Source organism: Nelusetta ayraudi, unplaced genomic scaffold (genome assembly GCF_046127955.1).
Source record: "Nelusetta ayraudi isolate G7.1 ecotype Tasmania unplaced genomic scaffold, CSIRO-AGI_Nayr_v1 ptg000057l, whole genome shotgun sequence".
Classification (NCBI taxonomy): domain Eukaryota; kingdom Metazoa; phylum Chordata; class Actinopteri; order Tetraodontiformes; family Monacanthidae; genus Nelusetta; species Nelusetta ayraudi.
This window is the reverse complement of record NW_027466107.1, coordinates 1,042,058-1,067,764: the sequence shown is the minus strand read 5'-3', so window position 1 is coordinate 1,067,764 and position 25,707 is coordinate 1,042,058. Positions and strand designations below refer to the sequence as shown.

Below are 25,707 nucleotides of genomic sequence, written 5' to 3'. Positions count from 1 at the left end.
CACTCACCTAGAAGACATATCTGCACCAGTGACATCACAGAGGGCTGATTTCCAGAAGGCCATGTTTTGTCGCACATTGTGGAGCAAGCAGAAGAAGTGAGGGATGGACCAGAGAGACGGTTCAAAGGGTGCAGTTGTAGAATATTGGAGCAAAAAACAACAACAACAGAGGAGGAAGTCAGAGACGTTTCTCATTTCATCTTTTATCATTTTTATTTTCCTTCTGTTTCAACTGCAGGCCTCAGTTCATTTTTTTATTACCTAATTGAAATTAAAAAGAAAAAGAAAAAAATGGTGTCTAAAATATGGAGTGAGATGGATTTCCTTCCCCACCACATCCAGACTCAGATTGTACTTGACACCGACTCTGCTGCTCGTCTCTGCCACAGTTCAGAGTTCCAGCTGGACAAACTCTCGGACCCCCACACGGATCTCTTCAACCCTCTCTTGCTTTAATTCCTGACAGCAGGGCTGGAGGTGGGGACAGTCTGGATGCAGTCAGTCTCTTGACTACTGTAGAAAAAGTCTTTCAGTGACTCCTGGAACGACCAAGCTGTGGTCGGATGGTTGGATGGTTGGTTGGATGGGACTGCAGGTGGCATCCAAACAGATAAAAGTCAATTTTAAAACTTCTTCTTTTAAATAAATCTTCATACGGTGCATTTAACATTCAATATATCTTGCACGTATTTACAAATTGGTGTGCATACAGGCGGCTAGTGCTCGTTGTTGTTGTTGTTTTTTGTTTTTTTTCCCCCCTCCTGTAGACACATGGCGTAAAAATGTGGGACGGATGGCTGCGGCGCCGCCTCGGGCTGGGCGCGCACACACGGGGTCGGCAGTAGAAAGAGACCTGCGGAGCTCCGGAGGTAAATCAACAAAACCTGCCCGTCGACCCGTGACAGACAGCAGATGTGCTAGGGTGTAAACGGACACGGCGGCCCCGCCCCCTAAACACTGATGTAAACACACGTGTACATTCGGCATTTATCTTCTTATACTTCTTCTTATTTTTTTCTTTCAAAAAGCAAAAAGCAAAAAGCAATGGAACGGAACCTCTTACATTCTCTCGTGAAAACAGGCGCACGCAGGTTAAACCTTTTCCAAAGAGTACAAACTGTTTAGTTTTTTTTTGCCCCTCCCACCCGCCCCCCCAAGGGAAAAGTCGTGAGCGTGGGCACACACACGTGCACACACGTACACAAGTAGACAACGTGGAATGTATGTCAGACATAAAACACAAAGTTACGGTCTTTGCTGCTTCAAGCTGAGTGTTTTTGTTTTTTTTTCATCTTCTTCTTAAAAGTGATCCCAAAACCGTGAACGCCTCGCATCCCTTTGTTTTGTTTTGTTTTTTTGGTCCCTGAAAACTTGTGCAAGGGTTGGAGGAGGTGGGGTCGTGGGCTTGTGGGCTTGTGGGGTCGTGACAGGAAGTCAGAGTCAGTGAACATTCTGCACTCTGGCTTCATGGCTGACTGGATCCGCAGAAGTGTTTCCTGCTTCCTGGATACAAACAACGGTTTGTACAACATTTCTTTCATCCAAGCAGGACACCTTTGGGATGTAAACACAACTAACTCGCGGTCCTCTTCTTCTTCTGCGGCCGCGCCAGAACAGAAGGCCCGGCCTCGAGCCCGTGGCCCTCCAGTTCTTCTCCTTTCCACAACTATTTGGCTCCTCGTGACATTTTTTTCCCGCTGCATCAGCCTGTCGGGCGGGTTTGTAAGACACGTTTTTTTTTTCTCTCTCTCTGGAACTGGTCCCATGTTGTCTGTCAGACGGGTAGGGGTGGGGGTAGGGGTGGAGGTGGGTTGGGTTGGGTGGGGGTAAAGGGAGGTGCAGCCACACTGAAGCACATTCTTGGCCTCCCCTGCCCCCCGCTGGGACACCTGCTCGCTCTGGACTGGGCTCCATCCATCACAGCCTCCAGTGGCTGGTTGTGGTTGGAGGAGATCCACATCCACAGGCCCCCGGGGGGGCTAGCAAGAGCCAGCCAGCCAGCCAGACAGACAGACAGACAGACAGGGGTGGATGGGAAGGTGGCCGGGAACGACGATCGGAAGAGATTCTGGGACTGAAGTGGAAGACTTTTTTTCTCTTTTTCTCTTCTCTTTTCTTTTTTGTTCCTCTCTTCCCCAATGTGGAAACGACACAATGCGAGGAGGAAGACGGCAGCAGACAGGACGCAAAGAGACAAAGAGATGACGGGCAGTTTATCCTCCACCGGATCTGGAAGAGAAACAGAAGACGAGTTTCAGAGGGGAGCCGTCGGTCGAGGAGCGCCCAGTTCTGCCTCTTAGCACCCTCTAGTGGACAGACAGGTAGTTGTTTATTCCTCTCTCCAAATTTTAACAAGAATAAGTTGGATATACCTAACATTTGGAGTAAAGGGATATTACACACAATCCTGCGACAGCTGATGCACTTGAACACTTTTTCATGATATTAAATAGGGTTGAATATTTTTTTGGGGCCAGATTATTTAGAAAAAAACCATGGTCTGTTTATTACCTTCCTCTCCGGATGTTCCTGCATCACCACGGGCGCAGCAGTGGGGAAAGAAAGGAAATGTCAAGACATGCTGCAGTAGTTGTGAAAAACAAATGAGTGAGACATCAACGTATTTTTGTGGTGAAAAAAGTCTTATTATTTGTAGCTGACTATACGCAATGTTTAATAATTAACAGAACTGTCAAAAATGTTCATAAGCAGATGTTTAACAACAAGAAGCAGTGTTTAAGTCATTCTCTTTCATGCAGCGCTGACAGTTCAACTCAGCTCTGTCGAGATTTTAAAGCAAAAAAAAAAAAAAACACGAAGCCAAATCTGATGCAGTCAATCAATTATTCATCCACAGCTTCTCTCCTGATTCATCATCCCATGCAGCAGCAGGTCTGCAGCAGTCACAGCACCGACCCTCCTCAGCCTCACCAGAGAAGGTGCAGGACCGGAAGCCACCACATCCAGCCTCACACACACACACACACACACACACACACACACACACACACACACACACACACACACACACACACACACACACACACACACACACACACACACACTCAACATCTGGACCAAAAAGGGCTGGATGCTGCAGAAAACGTAGCACTTCAGATTGACCTTCACAGTCCTTTTAAGTCAGAATTGTAACTAGTAAGACGATAACAAGCATGCAGGGGTGGAGGAATGCAGTGGAGAAGCTCTCCAGCAGGGGGGCACAGGTCTGGGAGGCTGCTTAAAGGAGATTGCAGGCTAAAAGAGCACCAACGGTTTCAAAGTTTGTTTGTTTTTTAAAGTTTAAGAGAAGCGCTGCTGAGATTCCTGGCAGGTTATCATCAGGGTCTCGCTGGGACTCGTCTTCCCAAACCCTCCTTAATTTCTCTTCCAAAACAAACAAACAAAAAAAAAGCCTCCTTCTGTTTGATAGACAGGTGAGCGTGTCGGTCGGAGGGGGCGGGGTTTCCTTCGGGGGCAGAAGCAGACAGGTACACAGAGGCATGCCACAGCTCTTACTTAAATCCCCATCCTGTTCCCCCTAGGACTATAGCTGCCAGGAGAATAGCACCTGCGATGGACCCTATTATGATATTGGTGCCACTGGGACCTGCACAGAGGAAGGAGGGGGGAGGGGAAGGAGGGAGGAGGAAAGGGAAGAAAAGAAAATACAACACGCACGCACACACACGCACAGAAAATAAAACACGTCATGGGACGGCATCATCACGGTACATCAACATCACGGAGAGAGAAAGAGAGGCAGGAAGACCGAAAAGCACCTGCAGGCAGAGAGGAAGAGGAAGAGGAAGATGGAGGGAAGGAGGAGGAGGAGGAGGAGAGCAGCGGGTGGGAGGGTGGAGGTGGCGAGACGACGACAACACCAACAACCAGGACAGAGAGAGTGCGGAATTACTCTCTCTCTCTCTTTCTCTCTCTCTGATGCACACCCGCCTGCTCAGGGTGCAGGGTTTTTTTGAGGGCTGAGGGGGGCGCTAGAGAGCAGCGGCAGTGGCAGCAGCAGCGGCAGCAGCAGCTCAAAGGGCTGCAAAACAAAACCAGGGTGAGGAGGGCGACCGTCCAGCAGGGTCGGGGCTCTGCTCACAGCCACAGAGACACGATGGAGCAGCAGGGGTGAGGCTGGGGGTGAGGCTGGGGGTGAGGTGAGGGGGGACAGGAGGGAGAGAGCAGAGAGGGGGACAGTGGGGAGAGGGAGGGGGGAGGGGAGGTGTGTGCGGTATGGACCTTTCTTCTCCGGGCCCGTCGAGACGGTGGGCTTGGGGATGGGATCGAAGACGCTGCAGTCCTTCCCCGTGAAGTCCCGGTCGCAGATGCACTTCACCTCGTTGCTGCACGTCTGGGGGAGGGAGGGAGGGACACAGGAACGGACAGACAGACAGACAGACGTTCAGTACAATCTCTAACCCCCAATTTGGACCGAAAGCGTCTGGGCATTAAAGTCAGTGTGCACGTTCACACCAGGCGCTTTGGTTTATCAGTTTTTTTTCCTTTATTACACACAGTGAGAATTGAGACCCGGTTGGGTCGGGAAAAAGAGTTTTTTTCACTAAAAATAGGTGAAACTACCTGGGTAGTTGCGCCATCATTTCCGCACCGCAGATGCTTTTGTTGTGAAACAGCCTTGAAAATGAGAGTCTACTCAGAAGCCGTTCTTCTTTCTTACCCCGTGGTCGGAACAGATGCGTCCGAAGTTGGACCCCGAGCAGCTGCTGAGGTTGAAGGCCGCCACTGGGAGGCAGCGTCGCTCCAAACACATCATATTAGGACCACAGGGGGTGCCATCCTCCACATAGCCCAGGTCTGAGCCGTCCTCCAGGAGGGCGTGGCCTCCCCTGAAACACATCAGGGAGGTAGAGAGTAGAAAAAAACCAAACCTCCAATCAGTGCTATTTTTAACAGCAGCAAAGCTTCACCTGCAGTCCAGGTACTTGTTCTGGTGGTAGAGAGTGAAGCTGGTCACTTCCCCCTGCAGGTCTCCAAACTTTGGTTTTGCCGTCACGTTGGTGCAGAAGAGGAAGCCGCACAGGACGTCCCTGCACAACGCAGAGGGGATGAAGACACCAAGCAGAAGGAGAATATTTCCAAATGACACCACAATACTTGCTTGGCCTTTTACTGATTTGAGTATTTAATTTGAGTTATCACTACAGGTGATGACCTGTATGTGTTTGGGAGGAGAGGGGTGGGTTTTAATTAACTGCAGCACTTCAGTTAAATGCTGTTTTTAATCTTTATTTTTATTTTACTTTGCATTCTATGTCTGAAAGGTGCTATACAAATAAACTTTGATTTGATTTGAGTCATAATAATACCAATCTTTTTGAACTCACGGCTTGTTGCACTGCAGCCAGCCTCGGCCTCCAGCAGCCGGACCGCAGTTCCCCTTCTCCGTGCCCTCGGCGTTGAGCTTCTCATAACAAAACCTGTCAGCTGAGTCTGGGAGGGTTCGACCAAGACACAGGGAAAAACTGTGACTACAAAAACAACAAAAAACCCTGCAGATGTGTGTGTGTGTGTGTGTGTGTGACGCACCGTAACCCCACAGTCCCCTGCACTGGCCGTCGCGAGTCCTGCACCGTCCTCCATAGCAGCGGCCCTGCAGGAGACAGCAGCGTGGGGGGGGGATGTTACATGGGCACCCCCCGCAGGTTGGAGGACGCAACCCCGACGCACACCTACCTGACTGCTGTCGCAGATGTAGCCGTCCAGCTTGTGCACGTTGTGAGGACACTGCAGCAGGAGGAGAGCAACACAGAAATGTTTTGTTTTGTTTTTTCCGGTCTGAGCGTTTCTATTGGCCCCTCCCCCAGTTTGGCCCTCAGGGGCCTCGGCTACCTGACTGGAGTCTCCGGTGCAGGTCTCAGGGATGTCACAGTCATTGACGGCATCTCGACACACCACGCCTCGCTGCTCGTACTGCAGCAGCAGAAAAGAAGGAGAACAAGAAGGAAAAAAATTAGATAACCAATTAATTAAAAAAAAAATCCCCTGCCACATTTCTAGTTGTCAGTAGCTGCGTTTCCATGGCAGTTTTTAGCAAAATAAAAGCGCTATTTCTAAAATTCTGACAAAGTACAACTGCGATTTGCAGATGTTTCGACTAAATGGTATGAAGCGCATTAACTGACACTGACTGTTGATAGAAAAACTTTGCATTGGGTTTAGCGTTAAGGTTGAAATTAGGGTTAACGTTACATTTAAGGCTGAAATTAGGGTTAGGGTTTCGGGTTCCTCACGTGCTAGAAGCCCCAAATTTGGTGTGGGTGCTTCTTGGGGGCTCCTGATGAAAGAGCAAGTGGCCCCATGTCTCTAGGACAAAGTTGAAATTTCACCCCATAGACTTGCATTGAATTAGGGTTAGCGATAAGGCTGAAACTAGGGTTAGGGTTAGGGTTCCTCACGTGCTAGAAGCCTCAAATTTGGTGTGGGTGCTTCTTGGGGGCTCCTGATGAAAAAGCAAGTGGCCCCATGTCTCTAGGACAAAGTTGAAATTTCACCCCATAGACTTGCATTGAATTAGGGTTAGCGATAAGGCTGAAACTAGGGTTAGGGTTAGGGTTAACTGAAATTAGGGTTAGGGTTTTGGGGTCCCTCAAGTACTAGAAGCCTCAAATTTGGTGTGGGTGCTTCTTGGGGGCTCCTGATGAAAAAGCAAGTGGCCCCATGTCTCTAGGACAAAGTTGAAATTTCACCCCATAGACTTGCATTGAATTAGGGTTAACGATAAGGCTGAAACTAGGGTTAGGGTTAGGGTTAACTGAAATTAGGGTTAGGGTTTTGGGGTCCCTCAAGTACTAGAAGCTCCAAATTTGGTGTGGGCGCTTCTTGGGGGCTCCTGATGACAAAGCAAGTGGCCCCACGTCTCTAGGACAAAATTGACCTTTGACCCCCATGGACTTGTATGGCATTAGGGTTACGCTTAAGGCTGAAATTAGGGTTAGGGTTTCGGGTTCCTCACGTGCTAGAAGCCTCAAATTTGGTGTGGGTGCTTCTTGGGGGCTCCTGATGAAAAAGCAAGTGGCCCCATGTCTCTAGGACAAAGTTGACCTTTGACCCCCATAGACTTGTATGGTATTAGGATTACGCTTAAGGCTGAAATTAGGGTTAGGGTTTCGGGTTCCTCACGTGCTAGAAGCCTCAAATTTGGTGTGGGTGCTTCTTGGGGGCTCCTGATGAAAAAGCAAGTGGCCCCATGTCTCTAGGACAAAGTTGAAATTTCACCCCATTGACTTGCATTGAATTAGGGTTAGCGATAAGGCTGAAACTAGGGTTAGGGTTAACTGAAATTAGGGTTAGGGTTTTGGGGTCCCTCAAGTACTAGAAGCTCCAAATTTGGTGTGGGCGCTTCTTGGGGGCTCCTGATGACAAAGCAAGTGGCCCCACGTCTCTAGGACAAAGTTGACCTTTGACCCCCATGGACTTGTATGGCATTAGGGTTACACTTAAGGCTGAAATTAGGGTTAGGGTTTCGGGTTCCTCACGTGCTAGAAGCCTCAAATTTGGTGTGGGTGCTTCTTGGGGGCTCCTGATGAAAAAGCAAGTGGCCCCATGTCTCTAGGACAAAGTTGAAATTTCACCCCATAGACTTGCATTGAATTAGGGTTAACGATAAGGCTGAAACTAGGGTTAGGGTTAGGGTTAACTGAAATTAGGGTTAGGGTTTTGGGGTCCCTCAAGTACTAGAAGCTCCAAATTTGGTGTGGGCGCTTCTTGGGGGCTCCTGATGACAAAGCAAGTGGCCCCACGTCTCTAGGACAAAGTTGACCTTTGACCCCCATGGACTTGTATGGCATTAGGGTTACGCTTAAGGCTGAAATTAGGGTTAGGGTTTCGGGTTCCTCACATGCTAGAAGCCTCAAATTTGGTGTGGGTGCTTCTTGGGGGCTCCTGATGAAAAAGCAAGTGGCCCCATGTCTCTAGGACAAAGTTGAAATTTCACCCCATAGACTTGCATTGAATTAGGGTTAACGATAAGGCTGAAACTAGGGTTAGGGTTAGGGTTAACTGAAATTAGGGTTAGGGTTTCTGGGTCCCTCAAGTACTAGAAGCTCCAAATTTGGTGTGGGCGCTTCTTGGGGGCTCCTGATGACAAAGCAAGTGGCCCCACGTCTCTAGGACAAAGTTGACCTTTGACCCCCATGGACTTGTATGGCATTAGGGTTACGCTTAAGGCTGAAATTAGGGTTAGGGTTTCGGGTTCCTCACGTGCTAGAAGCCTCAAATTTGGTGTGGGTGCTTCTTGGGGGCTCCTGATGAAAAAGCAAGTGGCCCCATGTCTCTAGGACAAAGTTGAAATTTCACCCCATAGACTTGCATTGAATTAGGGTTAACGATAAGGCTGAAACTAGGGTTAGGGTTAGGGTTAACTGAAATTAGGGTTAGGGTTTTGGGGTCCCTCAAGTACTAGAAGCTCCAAATTTGGTGTGGGCGCTTCTTGGGGGCTCCTGATGACAAAGCAAGTGGCCCCACGTCTCTAGGACAAAGTTGACCTTTGACCCCCATAGACTTGTATGGCATTAGGGTTACGCTTAAGGCTGAAATTAGGGTTAGGGTTTCGGGTTCCTCACGTGCTAAAAGCCTCAAATTTGGTGTGGGTGCTTCTTGGGGGCTCCTGATGAAAAAGCAAGTGGCCCCATGTCTCTAGGACAAAGTTGAAATTTCACCCCATAGACTTGCATTGAATTAGGGTTAGCGATAAGGCTGAAACTAGGGTTAGGGTTAGGGTTAACTGAAATTAGGGTTAGGGTTTTGGGGTCCCTCAAGTACTAGAAGCTCCAAATTTGGTGTGGGCGCTTCTTGGGGGCTCCTGATGACAAAGCAAGTGGCCCCACGTCTCTAGGACAAAGTTGACCTTTGACCCCCATAGACTTGTATGGCATTAGGGTTACGCTTAAGGCTGAAATTAGGGTTAGGGTTTCGGGTTCCTCACGTGCTAGAAGCCCCAAATTTGGTGTGGGTGCTTCTTGGGGGCTCCTGATGAAAAAGCAAGTGGCCCCATGTCTCTAGGACAAAGTTGAAATTTCACCCCATAGACTTGCATTGAATTAGGGTTAGCGATAAGGCTGAAACTAGGGTTAGGGTTAGGGTTAACTGAAATTAGGGTTAGGGTTTTGGGGTCCCTCAAGTACTAGAAGCCTCAAATTTGGTGTGGGTGCTTCTTGGGGGCTCCTGATGAAAAAGCAAGTGGCCCCATGTCTCTAGGACAAAGTTGACCTTTGACCCCCATAGACTTGTATGGTATTAGGGTTACGCTTAAGGCTGAAATTAGGGTTAGGGTTTCGGGTTCCTCACGTGCTAGAAGCCTCAAATTTGGTGTGGGTGCTTCTTGGGGGCTCCTGATGAAAAAGCAAGTGGCCCCATGTCTCTAGGACAAAGTTGAAATTTCACCCCATAGACTTGCATTGAATTAGGGTTAGCGATAAGGCTGAAACTAGGGTTAGGGTTAGGGTTAACTGAAATTAGGGTTAGGGTTTTGGGGTCCCTCAAGTACTAGAAGCCTCAAATTTGGTGTGGGTGCTTCTTGGGGGCTCCTGATGAAAAAGCAAGTGGCCCCATGTCTCTAGGACAAAGTTGAAATTTCACCCCATAGACTTGCATTGAATTAGGGTTAACGATAAGGCTGAAACTAGGGTTAGGGTTAGGGTTAACTGAAATTAGGGTTAGGGTTTTGGGGTCCCTCAAGTACTAGAAGCTCCAAATTTGGTGTGGGCGCTTCTTGGGGGCTCCTGATGACAAAGCAAGTGGCCCCACGTCTCTAGGACAAAATTGACCTTTGACCCCCATGGACTTGTATGGCATTAGGGTTACGCTTAAGGCTGAAATTAGGGTTAGGGTTTCGGGTTCCTCACGTGCTAGAAGCCTCAAATTTGGTGTGGGTGCTTCTTGGGGGCTCCTGATGAAAAAGCAAGTGGCCCCATGTCTCTAGGACAAAGTTGACCTTTGACCCCCATAGACTTGTATGGTATTAGGATTACGCTTAAGGCTGAAATTAGGGTTAGGGTTTCGGGTTCCTCACGTGCTAGAAGCCTCAAATTTGGTGTGGGTGCTTCTTGGGGGCTCCTGATGAAAAAGCAAGTGGCCCCATGTCTCTAGGACAAAGTTGAAATTTCACCCCATTGACTTGCATTGAATTAGGGTTAGCGATAAGGCTGAAACTAGGGTTAGGGTTAACTGAAATTAGGGTTAGGGTTTTGGGGTCCCTCAAGTACTAGAAGCTCCAAATTTGGTGTGGGCGCTTCTTGGGGGCTCCTGATGACAAAGCAAGTGGCCCCACGTCTCTAGGACAAAGTTGACCTTTGACCCCCATGGACTTGTATGGCATTAGGGTTACACTTAAGGCTGAAATTAGGGTTAGGGTTTCGGGTTCCTCACGTGCTAGAAGCCTCAAATTTGGTGTGGGTGCTTCTTGGGGGCTCCTGATGAAAAAGCAAGTGGCCCCATGTCTCTAGGACAAAGTTGAAATTTCACCCCATAGACTTGCATTGAATTAGGGTTAACGATAAGGCTGAAACTAGGGTTAGGGTTAGGGTTAACTGAAATTAGGGTTAGGGTTTTGGGGTCCCTCAAGTACTAGAAGCTCCAAATTTGGTGTGGGCGCTTCTTGGGGGCTCCTGATGACAAAGCAAGTGGCCCCACGTCTCTAGGACAAAGTTGACCTTTGACCCCCATGGACTTGTATGGCATTAGGGTTACGCTTAAGGCTGAAATTAGGGTTAGGGTTTCGGGTTCCTCACATGCTAGAAGCCTCAAATTTGGTGTGGGTGCTTCTTGGGGGCTCCTGATGAAAAAGCAAGTGGCCCCATGTCTCTAGGACAAAGTTGAAATTTCACCCCATAGACTTGCATTGAATTAGGGTTAACGATAAGGCTGAAACTAGGGTTAGGGTTAGGGTTAACTGAAATTAGGGTTAGGGTTTCTGGGTCCCTCAAGTACTAGAAGCTCCAAATTTGGTGTGGGCGCTTCTTGGGGGCTCCTGATGACAAAGCAAGTGGCCCCACGTCTCTAGGACAAAGTTGACCTTTGACCCCCATGGACTTGTATGGCATTAGGGTTACGCTTAAGGCTGAAATTAGGGTTAGGGTTTCGGGTTCCTCACGTGCTAGAAGCCTCAAATTTGGTGTGGGTGCTTCTTGGGGGCTCCTGATGAAAAAGCAAGTGGCCCCATGTCTCTAGGACAAAGTTGAAATTTCACCCCATAGACTTGCATTGAATTAGGGTTAACGATAAGGCTGAAACTAGGGTTAGGGTTAGGGTTAACTGAAATTAGGGTTAGGGTTTTGGGGTCCCTCAAGTACTAGAAGCTCCAAATTTGGTGTGGGCGCTTCTTGGGGGCTCCTGATGACAAAGCAAGTGGCCCCACGTCTCTAGGACAAAGTTGACCTTTGACCCCCATAGACTTGTATGGCATTAGGGTTACGCTTAAGGCTGAAATTAGGGTTAGGGTTTCGGGTTCCTCACGTGCTAGAAGCCTCAAATTTGGTGTGGGTGCTTCTTGAGCGATCCTGATGACAACGCAAGTGGCCCCATGTCTCTAGGACAAAGTTGACCTTTGACCCCCATAGACTTGTATGGCATTAGCGTTAGCGTTAAGGCTGAAATTAGGGTTAGGGTTTCGGGGTTCCTCACGTGCTAGAAGCCCCAAATTAGGGGTGAGCGCTTCTTGAGGGATCCTGATGAAAAAGCAAGTGGTCCCACGTCTCTAGGACAAAGTTGAGCTTTGACTCCCATAGACTTGCATGGCATTTGGGTTACACTTAAAGCTTAAATTAGGGTTAGGGTTATGCTTAAGGCTGAAATTAGGGTTAGGGTTTCGGGGTTCCTCACGTGCTAGAAGCCCCAAATTTGGCGTGGGCGCTTCTTTAGGGACCCTGATGACAAAGCAAGTGGCCCCACATCTCTAGGACAAAGTTGACCCATTTTGTGCAATATGGGACCTTTGCATGCAATTTTTGTCTCCTCTCACCCCAAAACTCACGCTGCAGAAAACTCACCTTGCAGCTGCTGCAGCACAGTCCGTTGCTGCACATGGCATCATGGGTCAGTGTGCACTTTTTGCAGCAGGCGCCTCCACTGCGGGCGCATTCCTGCAGCCACACAGACGTAAAAAACAGAGAGAGAAAGACAATAAGAGCATGATAAGCTCACGCACGCCCTGCCCTATATCAGAGAGAGACAGATGGTGGCACCCGTCTGCAGACGAGCTGGATGGATGCGAGTGAGGTCCAGAGGCGTACTCACCACCTGCGAGCCACAATCGCACTCCTCTCCTTGCTCCACGAAGCCGTTCCCACATTCTGGAGGGTCCAGCAGCTAAACAGAAGGACAGAGACATGCATAAACATACATATGTGTGTATGTGACACAGATGGACAGAAATGTATCACAAAGAGAGAAGAAGCTTGAAATAGAAACCAATAAAGTTGATCCTCCTCACAGTCTGACACCTACTGGTGCTGGTGCTGGAGATGATGAGGCTGTGATGCAGCACCTGCATGTGTCTCTCACCTTGTTGGGCTTGTTGAAGAGGCAGCTGCCGCCACCCTGCAGCAGGAACTGCACATACTCATCCACGCTGCAGCGAGAAAACTTCCTGGGCAAGTAGTATCTGCATTCACACATACAGACACACACACACACACACACAAAAACTGAGACCTGGATATGGCGAAAATGATCATAATAATAATGATGATGATGATAATAAGAAAGATCTGCAGGCTGACTTCCTGCCAGTAAGGGAAGCCAGATCCAGTGCGGCGTGCTCGCCATTTGACAATCTGACAGAAACGCTGCCATCTGTAGTAAGAAATGACTCAAAGAAATAATTGAAATGGCCACTGGCCCATCTGGTGAGAGGAGTCAATCTCTAATTGCTCATAGTGTAAATATTTTTTATTTGATTTTGGACGTGGTTTACTACTGCAGGCCGCCGCAGTGATTTTTTAATTATTATTGTTTTAATCAAGGCTTTCCTGGAAGGGTTGCTTGCTGCAGACGGAGCTCAGCCGCCTGCAGGTTGTCAAGCTTTCTCTACTGTTCTTCATTTTATTTCTTCATTTATTTTTCTTACCCAGTGTCTTCCATGATGCAGCCCAGCCAGGCGTCCGGGCACCTGCAGCCTCCTGAGAAAGAGGAGGCGAGAGAAAAACAAAGATCAGCCTTGAAAACAAAACAAACAATGTTAGAACAGCAGAAAAAAAAATCTGATTCCCAGGATGACTTTTTTTTTTTTTTTGAAATTGAATTATTGCATTTTAAGTTATTTCAAGAAGCTGCTAGTAAAAGTTCTAAGTTTTGCTGGTCTTATTTAGCATTGGATAAACTTCCTGGTCCCTGTAGGGGAAATTTATCCTGTAGTTTCCATTGCTGGATGTACCATTAAAAGACAGGACAGAAAACCAGTAGGTAAAAAATAAAGAGTGCGTGATGAGCTGTGAGCTCCTGTCCTGCCGATGAGCAATGGACGCGACGCTTCTACCACATTAATCACCAGGACAGTCGCTGCACCTAACGACCTCCTCCCTCCCTTCACGGACGCAGGTGACAAATCACCTAATGGAGAAATCTAATTAGAGCCCAGAACATTCCCAACCAGCAGGTTAGTGAACTCGACAATCCCTTCTCCAGTCTCGCTATGATCGCCTGCAATACCAGGTGGAAGGCGTCTTTCTTTGTAAAAGAGCCCACAGAAAGTGTTTCAGAGAGCAGAGGTGAAACTTTGCAGGTGACTGGACGAACCATCAGCGTCATTTAGCTAACTGATTCTGCTGCTACTGCTGCATCCATGCTAACTTCCTTTAGCAGTAGCTAGGCTCGCAATCACTTCCTGTGCATCTTCTTCTGTGGCCTTTAAGGGGCGGCTTTCTGTCAGCAGCAGCCTTCTGGTCTCCCCCGCAAAAAAAAATCAAATCCAAAGGCCAACTGAAAGGAACTTTTTGCAGGAGGTTGGGCGAGATGGTCGAGGGAGAAATTCACAGCCCACACTTTCATCTAAAAATCTCTCCTTCGGCCTCCTTGCCGTGCAGTGCTTTACCTGCAGCGCTGCGTGCGTTATTCCACCTCATGCCGATGTTCTGGCCGAGACTCTGGCACAGCGTGATGGCCATGGCACCAACATTCCCGTACTGGAGTGGGGGGGGGGGGAATAAAACACAAGCAGGTCGGCTTTGCAGTGAGCCGGCTTCTTCTTCTCCTTCCATCTAAAGGCAGAACCCGCGTGACCTTGTTGAAATGATCCTCACCTCGTTGATGCCTCCACCCCGGGCCAGCGAGCACACTCCTCCCGTGTAGGCCGTCCCACTGCGGCTGCTGTGGAACGTTCGCCCTCTGGAAGCGCCAGCATTTCAAAATAAGACAGCCATAGGAACATTAAAAAAAAATAAATAAAAAAAAAGACGAAAAATAACAGACTCACGAGAAAAGATGGACGGCGTCGCTCTGCTCCCGGATGTTGTCCTTCCTGTATTTCATAAAGTTCTGCAGCATTAGCAACGGGTCTTCCACGACCGGCATCATGTTTTTAGAGGTCCAGGTCTCCATGGCAACCAGCACGATCCTCGTGTTCAGCTGTTCCTTGTAGATCTGGGCAAGAGGGGAAGCGGAGAGGGGGGGGGGGGGGGGGGGAACAACCTTCCATCATTAATGTGGCGCTCGTTAGCGTGACACCTGTGCTGCGAAAGCTCTCGGTGAATGAAGGGAGATACAAATCAGGTCCAAATTTGGATATCACACATGCACACACGCACGTACACGCACACACACAGACACACAGACACACACACACACACAGACACACACACACACACACACACACACACACACACACACACACACACACACACACACACACACACACACACACACACACACACTGGCAGATGGCTGGTAGGGTTGCGTATGCGACAGTCGTAATCCTGCAAACAAAAGGCTCTTACCGCGTCGGCCATGTTGACCACTGCTTTGGCAAAGTTCTTGGTTTGGCTGCTGGAGCGACGCAGCTGTACAAACTGGTGAGACACAGAGATGCACAGATGGCGTCACACAAACACACTCTCTCACACACACACACACACACACACACTGGTTCGTCTTGTACTTGAAAGGATCTTGGCTCGTCACCAAAATGAATGATTCAAAACTTTCCACCACCAAGTCCTTTTTCCTTTTCCAAATTGAATTTTTAGACTCGCGTCGAGCTTTAAGCCACTGCTGCACGGCAGGAAGTGAGACTGCTAGAAATCAGCGAGGGGAAAGATTTTATTTTGTTATTATTAACTTTTTTTCAGCACAGTTTTAAATATAAAAAAAAACATTATTTAAGTGGACTCAAAATGTTAGTTAGGACATTTTGAAATATACATTTCATAATAATCCAGATGGAAACTTTCTAAAAGAGGATGGAAATAATTATAGGTTATTCCCAATACGCTTCTCCTGCCACTCTTTTATGATATACGAGATCAATCAATCAAGATAAATTATTAATGAACGTAGCTCCATGTCTGAGTTGAATGAGGAAACCCTGAGCACATCCACAGTCTGGACTTCCCACCAGTGCATCCCAACCCTGAAGAACATCAGACCTCAGACTCACCATTTCATTGTCGTTGACCACCATCAACTCTATATATTTGGTCTCAGTCTGGACGGAGGGCTTGCGGACGAACCTCTTGGACCTCCTCAGGCTCCCGGCCTGCTGCTGCTGCTGCTGCTGTGTCCTGGTTTGGTCCGGTGTGTCACCCTCTCCTGGTCTGACTTCCTCCTCGCTGTCCTCGACACAGTCTGCACACAGGAGAGGAGCATCGCACAGAGGCAGCTTGTTTATCATACTAGAAAGAAAAGGCAGAGGTGCTAAGGCTGATCATCAACCATCAGGTTTTGGGATTCAGGCACCTGGGCAGCGAGGGGAAAGTCTGACGTCAGGCATCCTGCGGATTAAGTGCGCGCCGTCCTCCTGAAAACAGAACAAACGGATGACGGCAGTTCCTAAAAGACGTTTTTTTTTTCTTATTTAATTCTCATGTTGGTTGAGGTAATAATCACCGGATGGCTTCCATTGCTGAGAGGCTCGATCCCGTATGTGTAGAGGCCGTCGGAGAACATGCCGCTGAGGACCAGGAAACACAACAGGGAGAGACGGTGACGTGCGGCGCAGACGAGCTCATCAAGTTACGCCGCGCAGCAAACCAAAGCTGAGGCTTCCCGCACTTTTCAATAAAGTTGAAAAAAAAGAAAGTGAGGCTCACCACAGGCCGTGGCAGGTGGACACGGCCGCCCAGGACTCTGGTGATCCTCTCAACCTGCCCTGGTAGTAGCAGTGCTCTCCTCCCTGCAGACACAGCCAAACTCCATCAGTCACGGTAAAAACAACAACGACAAGAAAAATCAACCTGCAGGAGTTTTATAGCAGCGTTGGGCATCACGACTGGAAGGTTTGGGCTTTATTTCACGTGTCCATCGGGTTATAGAAGGTGTTTGGGTGAATTAAATTCAAGTAAGCCAATGGGATTTGACTAGGTAGCTTTAGCACAAAGCTACCTGTTGTCTAACTATGCTCCATTGCTAGCTGCTGAGTTCATTAACTGAACTCTCACCAAAGCCAAGAAATTAAACTTAAAAAAAAAAAAAAAAAAAAGTGTTGAAAATGTCAACAACATCCACTGCTTCATAAAACACTTCATAACACAATTAGCCAACAATTAGCACTAGCTAGGCTTGTAGTAACTTCCTGTAGTCCTTCTTCCGGGGCTCTTTATGGCACCTAACAGGAAGTGGATGGGTTCTGGAATCCTGTTGGATCCTTGAGAGGCTGGATGGGAGAGATTTAACTCCTACAAGCTGCACGCTTTGGTCAGCTGTGTGGATAAAAAAAAAAAACACAAACCAAAAACACAAACAAACAAAAACGCCAGCTCTGAGACCCTGGGAGAGTTCGACGGCCCTCCCTCCTTCCAAGCTACTGCATTTATGTCACACTCGGTGACCTACTTCTACGCCTCCATCCTGCTACGCTTCACCGACAACGGGAGGTGGACCCTCGGCGACGATCTCCTGAATAAATCAGCAGTGGCCTTGCACACACGGTCGGGAGCCACATAGGTGGAACAACTGCACAGGAGGAGTGGGGGCTGCCTTGGATAAACCACACCAGATCCTTTATTAATTCATTTTTCCTTTTTTTTTCACTGTTCAAAGAGCCTTGCTTGTGTACGGAGCCTCACACCCACTCGATAAAAATGAAACAAAACAACAGCTTCCGTCTCCCGCTGATGCCACAAGGTCGCGGCAGCAGAGGAGAAACAGCGGGAAGCGACGAGGGAGGTGAGAAGGTTTCGGCTCACCTGGAATAAATCCAGTTCAGCAGGGCGCCTCGACCTCAACCACAGAAGGATGCTGAATAGTTTGTCTGACAGATTGTGATTCTGTGCAAAGACGAGGAAGAAACTCCACAAAAGCAAGAAATTTCCTCTAGTTCACTTAAAAAAAAAGTCTCATTTTTATACCCCTGCAAGTCAGTAATTATTTTGAATTCCTTTATTTTGGCATCCAAACAGCAAATGTGGAGGTGAGACTCTCTTCCAGTATGTGCTGGAAGAGCCAGAGTCTCTAGAGATTTACATCCATGTGGTAATGAAGTCGGAGTAATAACATAATTATTATTTAAACATCAGCCTGGAAGTTTATTTCAAGTCCGTTTCTCTGGGCTCTTTGCTGCCTGACTGTCTGTGATGCACTGACACGACGGCGACTCCACGCACAGTCTTGATGTAAAGCGCACCAAAGGACCGAGACGCCGCTTGCTTCACACCCTCCGTGTCCTGCAGCGCCGGAGAGCATCATGTGACCTCTGCGTCCCGCCAGGCCACAATCTGGACCCGACCTCCCGCCCGCCCCTGCATGTCTCCCTCTCCTCGCACCTCTCACAGGCAAAGCTCCTTCTGGCCTTTTCCGGAAAAAACGCAATCTTTACTCCTCATGCTCTCTCAACATCATCATCTTCCTCCTCCTCGTCTCCCTCTCTCTCTCTCTTCCCTCCCTCTCACTCTTCTTTTCATTCTCTTTGCTGCCAAGAACTTAATGACACTGCTGAACAGGCTCATTGCTATGGAAACAGCCCTCTGATTGGCCGCTCGGGCCGAGGGAGAGTTTGGAAGCGTTGTGGGCGGGGATGTGGAGTGCTAGCTGGGTGGGTGGGCGGCGGGCAGGATGTTGAGGCTTTTCATCCAGCGCCCCCCCCCCCCCCCCCCGGCCACCCCTTCTAACCCCCCCATCCTCTAATTCATCCTGGAGCTCCTGCTTCCAACACCACAGGCATCTGCTGGCCTTCATCCCCCCCCCCCACCTCCTTGACCACAGTATAGAAACATGCACACACACGCAGAGACACACACACACATACAGGCACGGTAGCATCATGTTAATTGCTCCATGGCAACCTACTTCTGTAACCGAGAGCGCACAATGCACATTCCATAAATAGATGGAACGGGCCTGGAGATCAAAAATGCAGAAACATCAAGGATAAAAATGTTGTTTGAAAAAAATGCTCGAAATTAGAAGAGCTGAAAGTACAAAAGAGGAGGAGGAGTGATGCTGCACAACATATGTGTGTGTGTGTGTGTGTGTGTGTGTGAGGCAGGAAAACTTTTAATGGCTCCATATTTTTACACTCTGATCAACGTCGCTCGTGACTCGGAAGGCCCGCCCACTCATGTCCTCTTTTATTCCAAAGTGGGATCATTTGAAAAGCTCCGATATTATGCAAAATTCCCAATAATCCCTGTTTACTGGGAATCCCTGGAAATAAATATTTCTGCAGAGTTCACCCTTCAACTCTTATTCCTCCTCTGGTTCAGAAACTTTATGCTAAAACCCAGTGTTGGGCATCTGGAACCTCCCCCTGCCAGCTGTTGGCTCCGCCCTCTCAGGCCGCCTTTGGTTTTGTCCCCTTCCTAAACATGTGGAAGGTTCAACAGTTGCAGCAGGAAGTTACAAGCTAGTGTTACTGCCGGGAAAGAACACAAAGAACATTTCTATTCTTTCAGAAAAAAATCCCACCGGCTGTCCGCGCGGCGATAAACTCTCATCTCCTGGCAGCTGAAGCACCAAATGCTCCGCCCGCCTCTCCGCTCCTTCTCATTAACACTCGGCCTTCTGTGCACCCGAGGACAAAGTTTTTGCTGGCTGGAACTTCCTCCTTGCCGTAGGCTTACCGCAGACTGCGAGGGTCGTCCGTCCCGGCTAAAGTGCCTTTCCATGTATTCCGAGGACAGCAGGTGGCTGCAGGGAGAGCAGGGCAAGGTCAGAGCGGGCTCCGCCCCCATCAGGAACACGTGAACACATTAGCACGAGGCGTTAATAACAATCAGCGTGAGCCTTGTGTAAATGCTGCCGTGCTCCTCTCAGTGTGTGTGTGTGTGTGTGTGTGTGTGAGTGTGAGTGTGCATGCGTTCACCCCTTTTTGCTCTGCAACATTTTAGAGGCGCTAAGTGCTTTTCGCTCGAGTGTTGGCAAAATGCTAACGAGCACAGCTGCAGTAAAGTAGGAGCGATGGAAGAGGCCTCACTCTCCACTGAGGTACTTTATTTTTTCCTTTTTTTATATTTTCTTTTGCGGTTTGGTCCTTTTGGTCACAGCCAACATCTTTTTTTCCCCCCTGGGAAGGGCAAAAATATTCAAAAAACTCTGCTTTACTGTTAGTGTGTATAAACATGATGACATCTCGTACTCAACTGCAACCTTTTTTTAATCTCCTGTCGGGACCTTTCTAGCAGGACATTTTGTACACGAGTCTGGATAAATGCACGTCTACTCCTCCACAATGACGGAAGAGAAACATCAGATGGCATTTTCCTTGCGTTTCATTGACTTTATGCTCCATTGAAGAACTCAGAAATAACTCTTGCGTGACTTCTGTACCTCTGTAACGCTTTCCTTCAAGTGTGTCTGAGGAAGCAGAAGAAGCGAGGGAAGAAAGAAAGGAGAGAAGAAGAAAAAGGTGCTACGGTTTTGTACGTACTGGTTTAGCTCCAGGTCCAGGGTGAAAGAGCGTCCAAAGGCTTTCACTTGGAAACAGCTCTGGGCCAAGTGGACAGGCTGAGAAAGAGAGACAGAGAGAGCGAGAGAGAGAGAGAGAGAGAGATGGGTTTGAGAGCCGATTAATTAAAGAGCAACCAAACAATTGTGCTCCAGCGTGTTGCCGGGGATGAAAAGCCTCCGAGTCATTTTTGAGAGAGCCCCATGAATAATTCAAGCACAATCAATAACTCTGAAAGCGGCACATTTGGCGGCTGATAAACGACGGCCGATAAAGCCTCCATTGATCAACGCCGGCTGCCAGCCCTCGTGCACGGCGGCGCCAGAGCGAGGCCGGGCCGATCGGTGGGGAACTCCGTCGGTGTCTCCGTCACACCGTCCCTGGCGGGCGGCTGTCAGTGCTGGAGAGGGGCGGAGCCGGCGAGGGGAAGAGCTGCAGCTGACTGAACGTGAGCTCTGCTCAGCTGTGGCAGAGTCTCTGATCTCCGTCAACCAGTCACTGCTGGTCACGTCTCTGTCTGTTCCACTTTATTTTTCCTTCCCGTTGGCCTCACGACAGACAGACAGACAGACAGACAGACAGACAGACAGACAGACAGATGTCTTTTATTGATTCTGATTTCAAAATCTGCAGCTAAATAACAAATAATTTGCCCCATCATATGAGTTTTATGGTCATACGGGGCTCTGCTCCAATGGGACAGGGAGAGGGAGGGAGGAGTTTTAAACGATGTATGGCCTCGCCTCTTGATGCGTAGCCATAATTAAATGAGAACAAATGAACTCTAAAATTTTGCCCAAAAAATGACAGAAAGACAAAAATCAACTGCCATACATCACGTTAGTCACACAGCCTGCGAGGGGAAAACTTGCTGTCTTGACTGTGTCCCAGCCTGCAGTCTGAAGTCTGACTGCTGCTGCACTCGACGATCCCACACTCGCCGGTGCTCGAACAGAAGACGTCTCTCTGTTGCGCAAACAGACACGAGCTGATGTCAGGCTGCAACATCCGTGTTTTCCAGCGACAGTGAATCACACCGTTGGCTTTTCTTTATTCATGCGGCCTCTCCTCCAGGGGCCGCCGTGCTCTCCTCTTAACTAACCGCCTGCGTACATGTGACTCCTGTGTGTCCGCGCTAAGGAGCCTAATGTTTCCTCTCAACAGCAGTGGTAGTTTTTTTTCTTCTTCCTTTTTTCATGAACTGTTATGAGACGGGAGAAGCAGGCGGAGGGCAGGGGGGGGGCGGGAGGATGAGGAGGAGCGCTCCATCTTCTTGGACCGCGCTCCTTCACACAGGCCCGTTTCATAATTAATGGAGACATCGACACACCGCTGAATAATGGACGCTCGGCATCGGACGTGACGGGGTGAATATTTTAGGAGACGAGCTCGGCTCCGTCACGACAAACGCACGCGGCCGCACGCTTAATTAGCCCTCGAAGCCGCTCAGGAGGTGGAGGAGCAGCGGCGGGCAGCGGGGGTGCCGCCCAGCAGAAGGAATCAACGCTTGTACAACAACCAGGGTGTCTGCTTGGCTGCTCGTCTCTTCCAGAGGAGGAAAAAAGCAGGAAGCTGCCGTGGAGATGCGACCTGCTCTGTCATCACCGTGCAGCAGCAGCAGCAGCAGCAGCAGCAGCAGCAGCAGCAGCAGCAGCAGCAGCAGCAGCTATCGCCCTCGACTTGTTGCAGCAGAGAAAGAGATTTGATCATCTGCTGCTCAGGTCGACTTTCCCACAACTTTCCGATTTGCACATTCCGCAGGAGACCCACTTCTGGCCGATGTAGGTCAGGAGGAAAACCTCTCAGCACGATCTAAAATAAAAACCCTCTCACACTCTGCTTCTCCCATCTGGGTCGAACTTGAACATGTTTCCTCAGCCGAGTGGGAGATTCCTGCTGGAATGCTTACGGCCGATGCTCAGACTTACCGAGGGGCCGCCGCCGCCGCCGCCGTCGCTCTTCGCCCTGGTGTCCAAGCGGTCGTGTGCCAGCTCCTCCCCGGACTCGCTCTGCTGCACCAGCCGCTTTGGGTAGGCAACCTCGCTGGCCGAGTCGCCGCTCTGCGCCCACCTGCCTGGGGGAAACGGGTCCCATGCACCCCCGTCATCCTGCACCGGGCTGATGTCCTCACCTGTCAGACAGAGACACACCTGAGCTCGCAGGGATGATGCACGAACCTGAGCTGAGCAAAAAAAAAAGGAAAGTCATGCATCTAAAGAAAACCAGAGCCTGGATACTGGATCACTCTTGCTAATACAATAAATGATTAGCTGTTAATTGCACTGGTGCAGGAAAATTGGCAGACGTGGATCAGAATAGTGCTCTGACACATGATCAAATGCTTCAGACGCTGCTCTGCTGCACACAAAGCCTTCAAAGGCTCAACATCACAGCCGTCATCGGTCAAGCAAACGCGGCGGTGGGGTGTGTACAGGATGTGCCGGAGAGGACAGGGGGAGATTATGGGGCCGCGCTGTGCTGAAAATATGTTGATGCAGCAAATCTGCAGCATCCGGCAGCGAGCGAGTGAGAGGAGAGGGAGAGGCTGCGAGGCCAGCAAGGGGCAGAGGGAGAGAGGGAGAGAGAGAGAGAGTGAGAGAGAGAGAGAGAGAGAGAGACGACAATAAGACCACAGGTTCCAAACCAGCTGCACTGACCGGCTGCAGGAGAAAAACATCTCTGCAGAAGAAAGACCGGAGGAGGAAAAAAAGGGGAGAGCTGCTCTCGCTCTCCACCCAACCATCTCCCCATCCCTCTATCTACCCTCTACTCCTCCACCTCCTCCTTACCTGAGACCGCGAGCCTCTCGCCTACTGCAGCAAGCACCGTGAAGCACCACACCGCCAGCATGATCCTCACATTCTTCCCCGGGATGAGCCTACTGCAACCGGGAGCGGCGACGGCGGCGGCGGGAGAGCGGCTGCAGGCGGGGCGGCGCGGCAGAAATGGTGGTGGCGAGGCTCCGACGGGCGCGTGCTAAAACATCTGACGACGAGGCGCGTGCTCTCATCGGCGCTGCCTACCGCGAGATCTTGACGGGCATTTCAGGGCGACGATGGAAGAAAAAAAAAAAGAAAAAAAAAAGGGGAAAAACCTCAATAATTCTATTAAAGCTGGTTATGACAGTATTTGTTCCATTCGGCGGCGGAGGCCCGGAGACTGATCGCGAGCGATGGGGCGGGAGAACGCGCGCCGCGGACTCATAGCTCCGCGAGGCTGCGCGGGTACGTATGGCCAGGCGAATGAAAGGGAGGGAGAGAGAGAGAGAGAGAGAGAGAGAGAGGGCGTGTGTGTGCGTGCGTGCGTGCGTGCATGCATGCGCGATGTGCGTATATCTGTGCGAATCTGCGGTATGCGGAAACGCAGGGTGCTGGTGGAGGAGCGCGAGGAGAGAGAGGCTGTGGCTGTGTCTCAATTCGGGTTCTGCGCCCTTGAAGTGCGCATTTCGGAAGGAAGTTGCGTCATAGCACTGCGCGAAAGCTTGTCCCAATTCCCGAGGGTGCTTAGGACGCTCAAAATGCACCCTCGGAAATACGCACTAGTCTTAGCCGATTCCAAGGATGCACCGCACTATCCTTCGCGCACTTGGGTATCCCATGGTGCTTTGCGTGCTGCTGCAAAGCATCGTGGGATCCTGGGAAGTCAGCTGAAATTAGCAGCATGTACTGGTTAAGACACAACATATAAATCTAAATATTGAAGTTTCACATAAAGTATCCAGTTTTTAACGTAGGATTTTATCTATTTGATCATCCAACGCCATCGTTAGATGGCGAACCAATGGTTAGCTTGATAGTATAAAAACGTCACTTCCGGGGTTGGCCAGCCGGAGGGAACAGCGGTGACGAAACGAGGAAATACGCCGAAGGCTAGACCGTCCCGAGTGGTGACCGGGGAGGTGGGATTTGGTCCGTCCTTCTAGGCTGGGAGGTCTACGAACGCTTCCTTCAGACGGAGGACACTCGGTCTCAACGGTGCAGAACCTGAATTCAGACACAGCCAGAGAGAGAGGGAGAGAGAGATGCGGTGAGGAGGACACGTGGGACAGTGGTACCCCCCCCCCCCCCGTCCCTGTCCTCCCGTTGCCATGCAGCTCTCCTCCGCGAGGAGGGGGTCTGAGTATGCGACAGCCCGGCCCATGAAGGAGCCAAAGGCTGAACGGAGATCAGGCTTTAACGTCATAATTTCCTCTCAATGCTCCGAGTATGAATAACGGTGCAATTTCTGGGGGCGGTGGTGGTGGAGTTGCCAACCGGGCCCTAATATACACAATTGTCCCGTATTTGCCATGGTTGCCATTTGATACGGTGCGTCCCGTTTTGAATGGAGACGGGACGAGGTTTGTCCCGTATTTCTGAGTTGTCTTGAACGTAAACGTGACTGTGTTGGTATTTTATTTCCAACTTGGTTCAGATTACCAAAGAAAAAAAAATGGAACAAGGATCCATGTTTCTCCTATAAACTCTCGGAATTTCAGACAGCACTCCTCTCAGCTTTTGAAGATTTAGAGAGTCTTTGTTACGGTGGCATTGTAGCCCAAACACTTCACTCTCCCACTGTACTTCTACAGGAATCAGAACACAAACAAAGAATTGGAGAATATCCAACATGTATATTACAAGCAACACAATTAGTGGCACAGTGCACACCGCCACGCCAGGTGTGATTTGCTAGTTTAAATCTAGAAGGACAGTGAACAACCTGTCTGGCGCCTGATTGGCCGCCGTAAATACTAAAGAGGCTGCTGATGCTGGAGACCCCGCTGGGGTCCTCCCTGCCTTTGTTGCTCCTGCAGCCTGACATACTGACGTAGTGACTTGTTAAGTTGCGCAAGAAGCCCCCCCCCCCCTCCCCTGCATTCCCAACCCCCCACCCCCTCTCTAATGGAGGCACATTGTGCACTGACAGCCCCCTCTGAATATTTCATCCCCCTCTCCTCCTCCTCCGTTGAGACCAACATGAGGAAGCAGCAGCAGCAGCAGCAGCAGCAGCAGCAGCAACAGCTTCTGAGATCACAGATGTGCTCCTGCTGTCCTTCTATTGGAAAAAAGAGGAAGGCTGACATCAAACCAGCTATGAAGTTCACGCTAAACACTGTCAGCGTGACACTGGCTCTTCCCCACTCGCTGTCTGATTACATCGTGCTGCTGCAGTGGCTTTCAGTATTCAGCAGCAGTACAGCCGGCTAATTAAAGAGCACACGAGGCCAGAGAGTCGAGGCTGCAGGCCGCAGACTGCTGAGTTTCAGGGTGAAGACCCACTTTTTTCTTCTGCAGAGGTCTTGTCACCACTCCAAAACCAGGACGACGTAGCACCAACTTTGCTTTGGCACCAAGCGCCCCCCCCTTTTTTTTAAATGCAAACTGACCAAAACAAAATCCAAGCACAATAACGCCACAACTAACAATCTTGAGAATCTGAGACACAGCACCATCTACTGGTGAAATAGGTGCATCACACCCCCACAGAGGCCCAAAAGCGCTTATTTGCGGCTGGTTTGAGAAAAGAGGGGAAAGATTTCAAGAGGAGAAAGGATTTCAAACAAGAGGATGATTTCATCCGATAGCAACACGATGAAGATGATGAAGATGATGATGATGATGGCCGGTGGCCTGTTGACTTAGCCTTCCTACTATCTCAACAGTCCACAGGTG

At 49.6% G+C, this 25,707-nt stretch overlaps 1 protein-coding gene across 2 annotated transcripts; it reads right to left on the bottom strand.

Annotated features, from left to right (window-relative positions):
- Positions 1–1,148: 1,148 nt before the first annotated feature.
- LOC142896726 (disintegrin and metalloproteinase domain-containing protein 11-like) lies at positions 1,149–23,442 on the bottom strand. 2 transcript variants are annotated; one of them, XM_076038598.1, is made up of 25 exons: positions 22,843–23,442; positions 21,982–22,184; positions 20,036–20,112; positions 19,230–19,296; positions 16,263–16,345; positions 16,060–16,123; positions 15,910–15,970; positions 15,611–15,798; positions 14,952–15,023; positions 14,432–14,598; positions 14,259–14,343; positions 14,051–14,141; positions 13,088–13,139; positions 12,523–12,622; positions 12,256–12,327; positions 12,009–12,101; positions 5,854–5,934; positions 5,698–5,748; positions 5,551–5,614; positions 5,349–5,454; positions 4,932–5,051; positions 4,682–4,850; positions 4,243–4,354; positions 2,512–2,529; positions 1,149–2,229 (listed from the first exon to the last, which is right to left on the bottom strand). In XM_076038598.1, exons 1-25 carry the CDS (start codon positions 22,901–22,903, stop codon positions 1,775–1,777), a joined length of 2,712 nt encoding a protein of 903 aa, XP_075894713.1. In that variant the 5' UTR covers positions 22,904–23,442; the 3' UTR covers positions 1,149–1,774. The 2 variants fall into 2 exon arrangements, with proteins under 2 accessions (XP_075894713.1, XP_075894712.1); XM_076038597.1 differs by lacking the exons at positions 21,982–22,184; positions 22,843–23,442 and adding an exon at positions 3,517–3,607 and having other exon boundaries at positions 2,073–2,229; positions 20,036–20,107.
- Between the last annotated feature and the right edge of the window lie 2,265 nt (positions 23,443–25,707).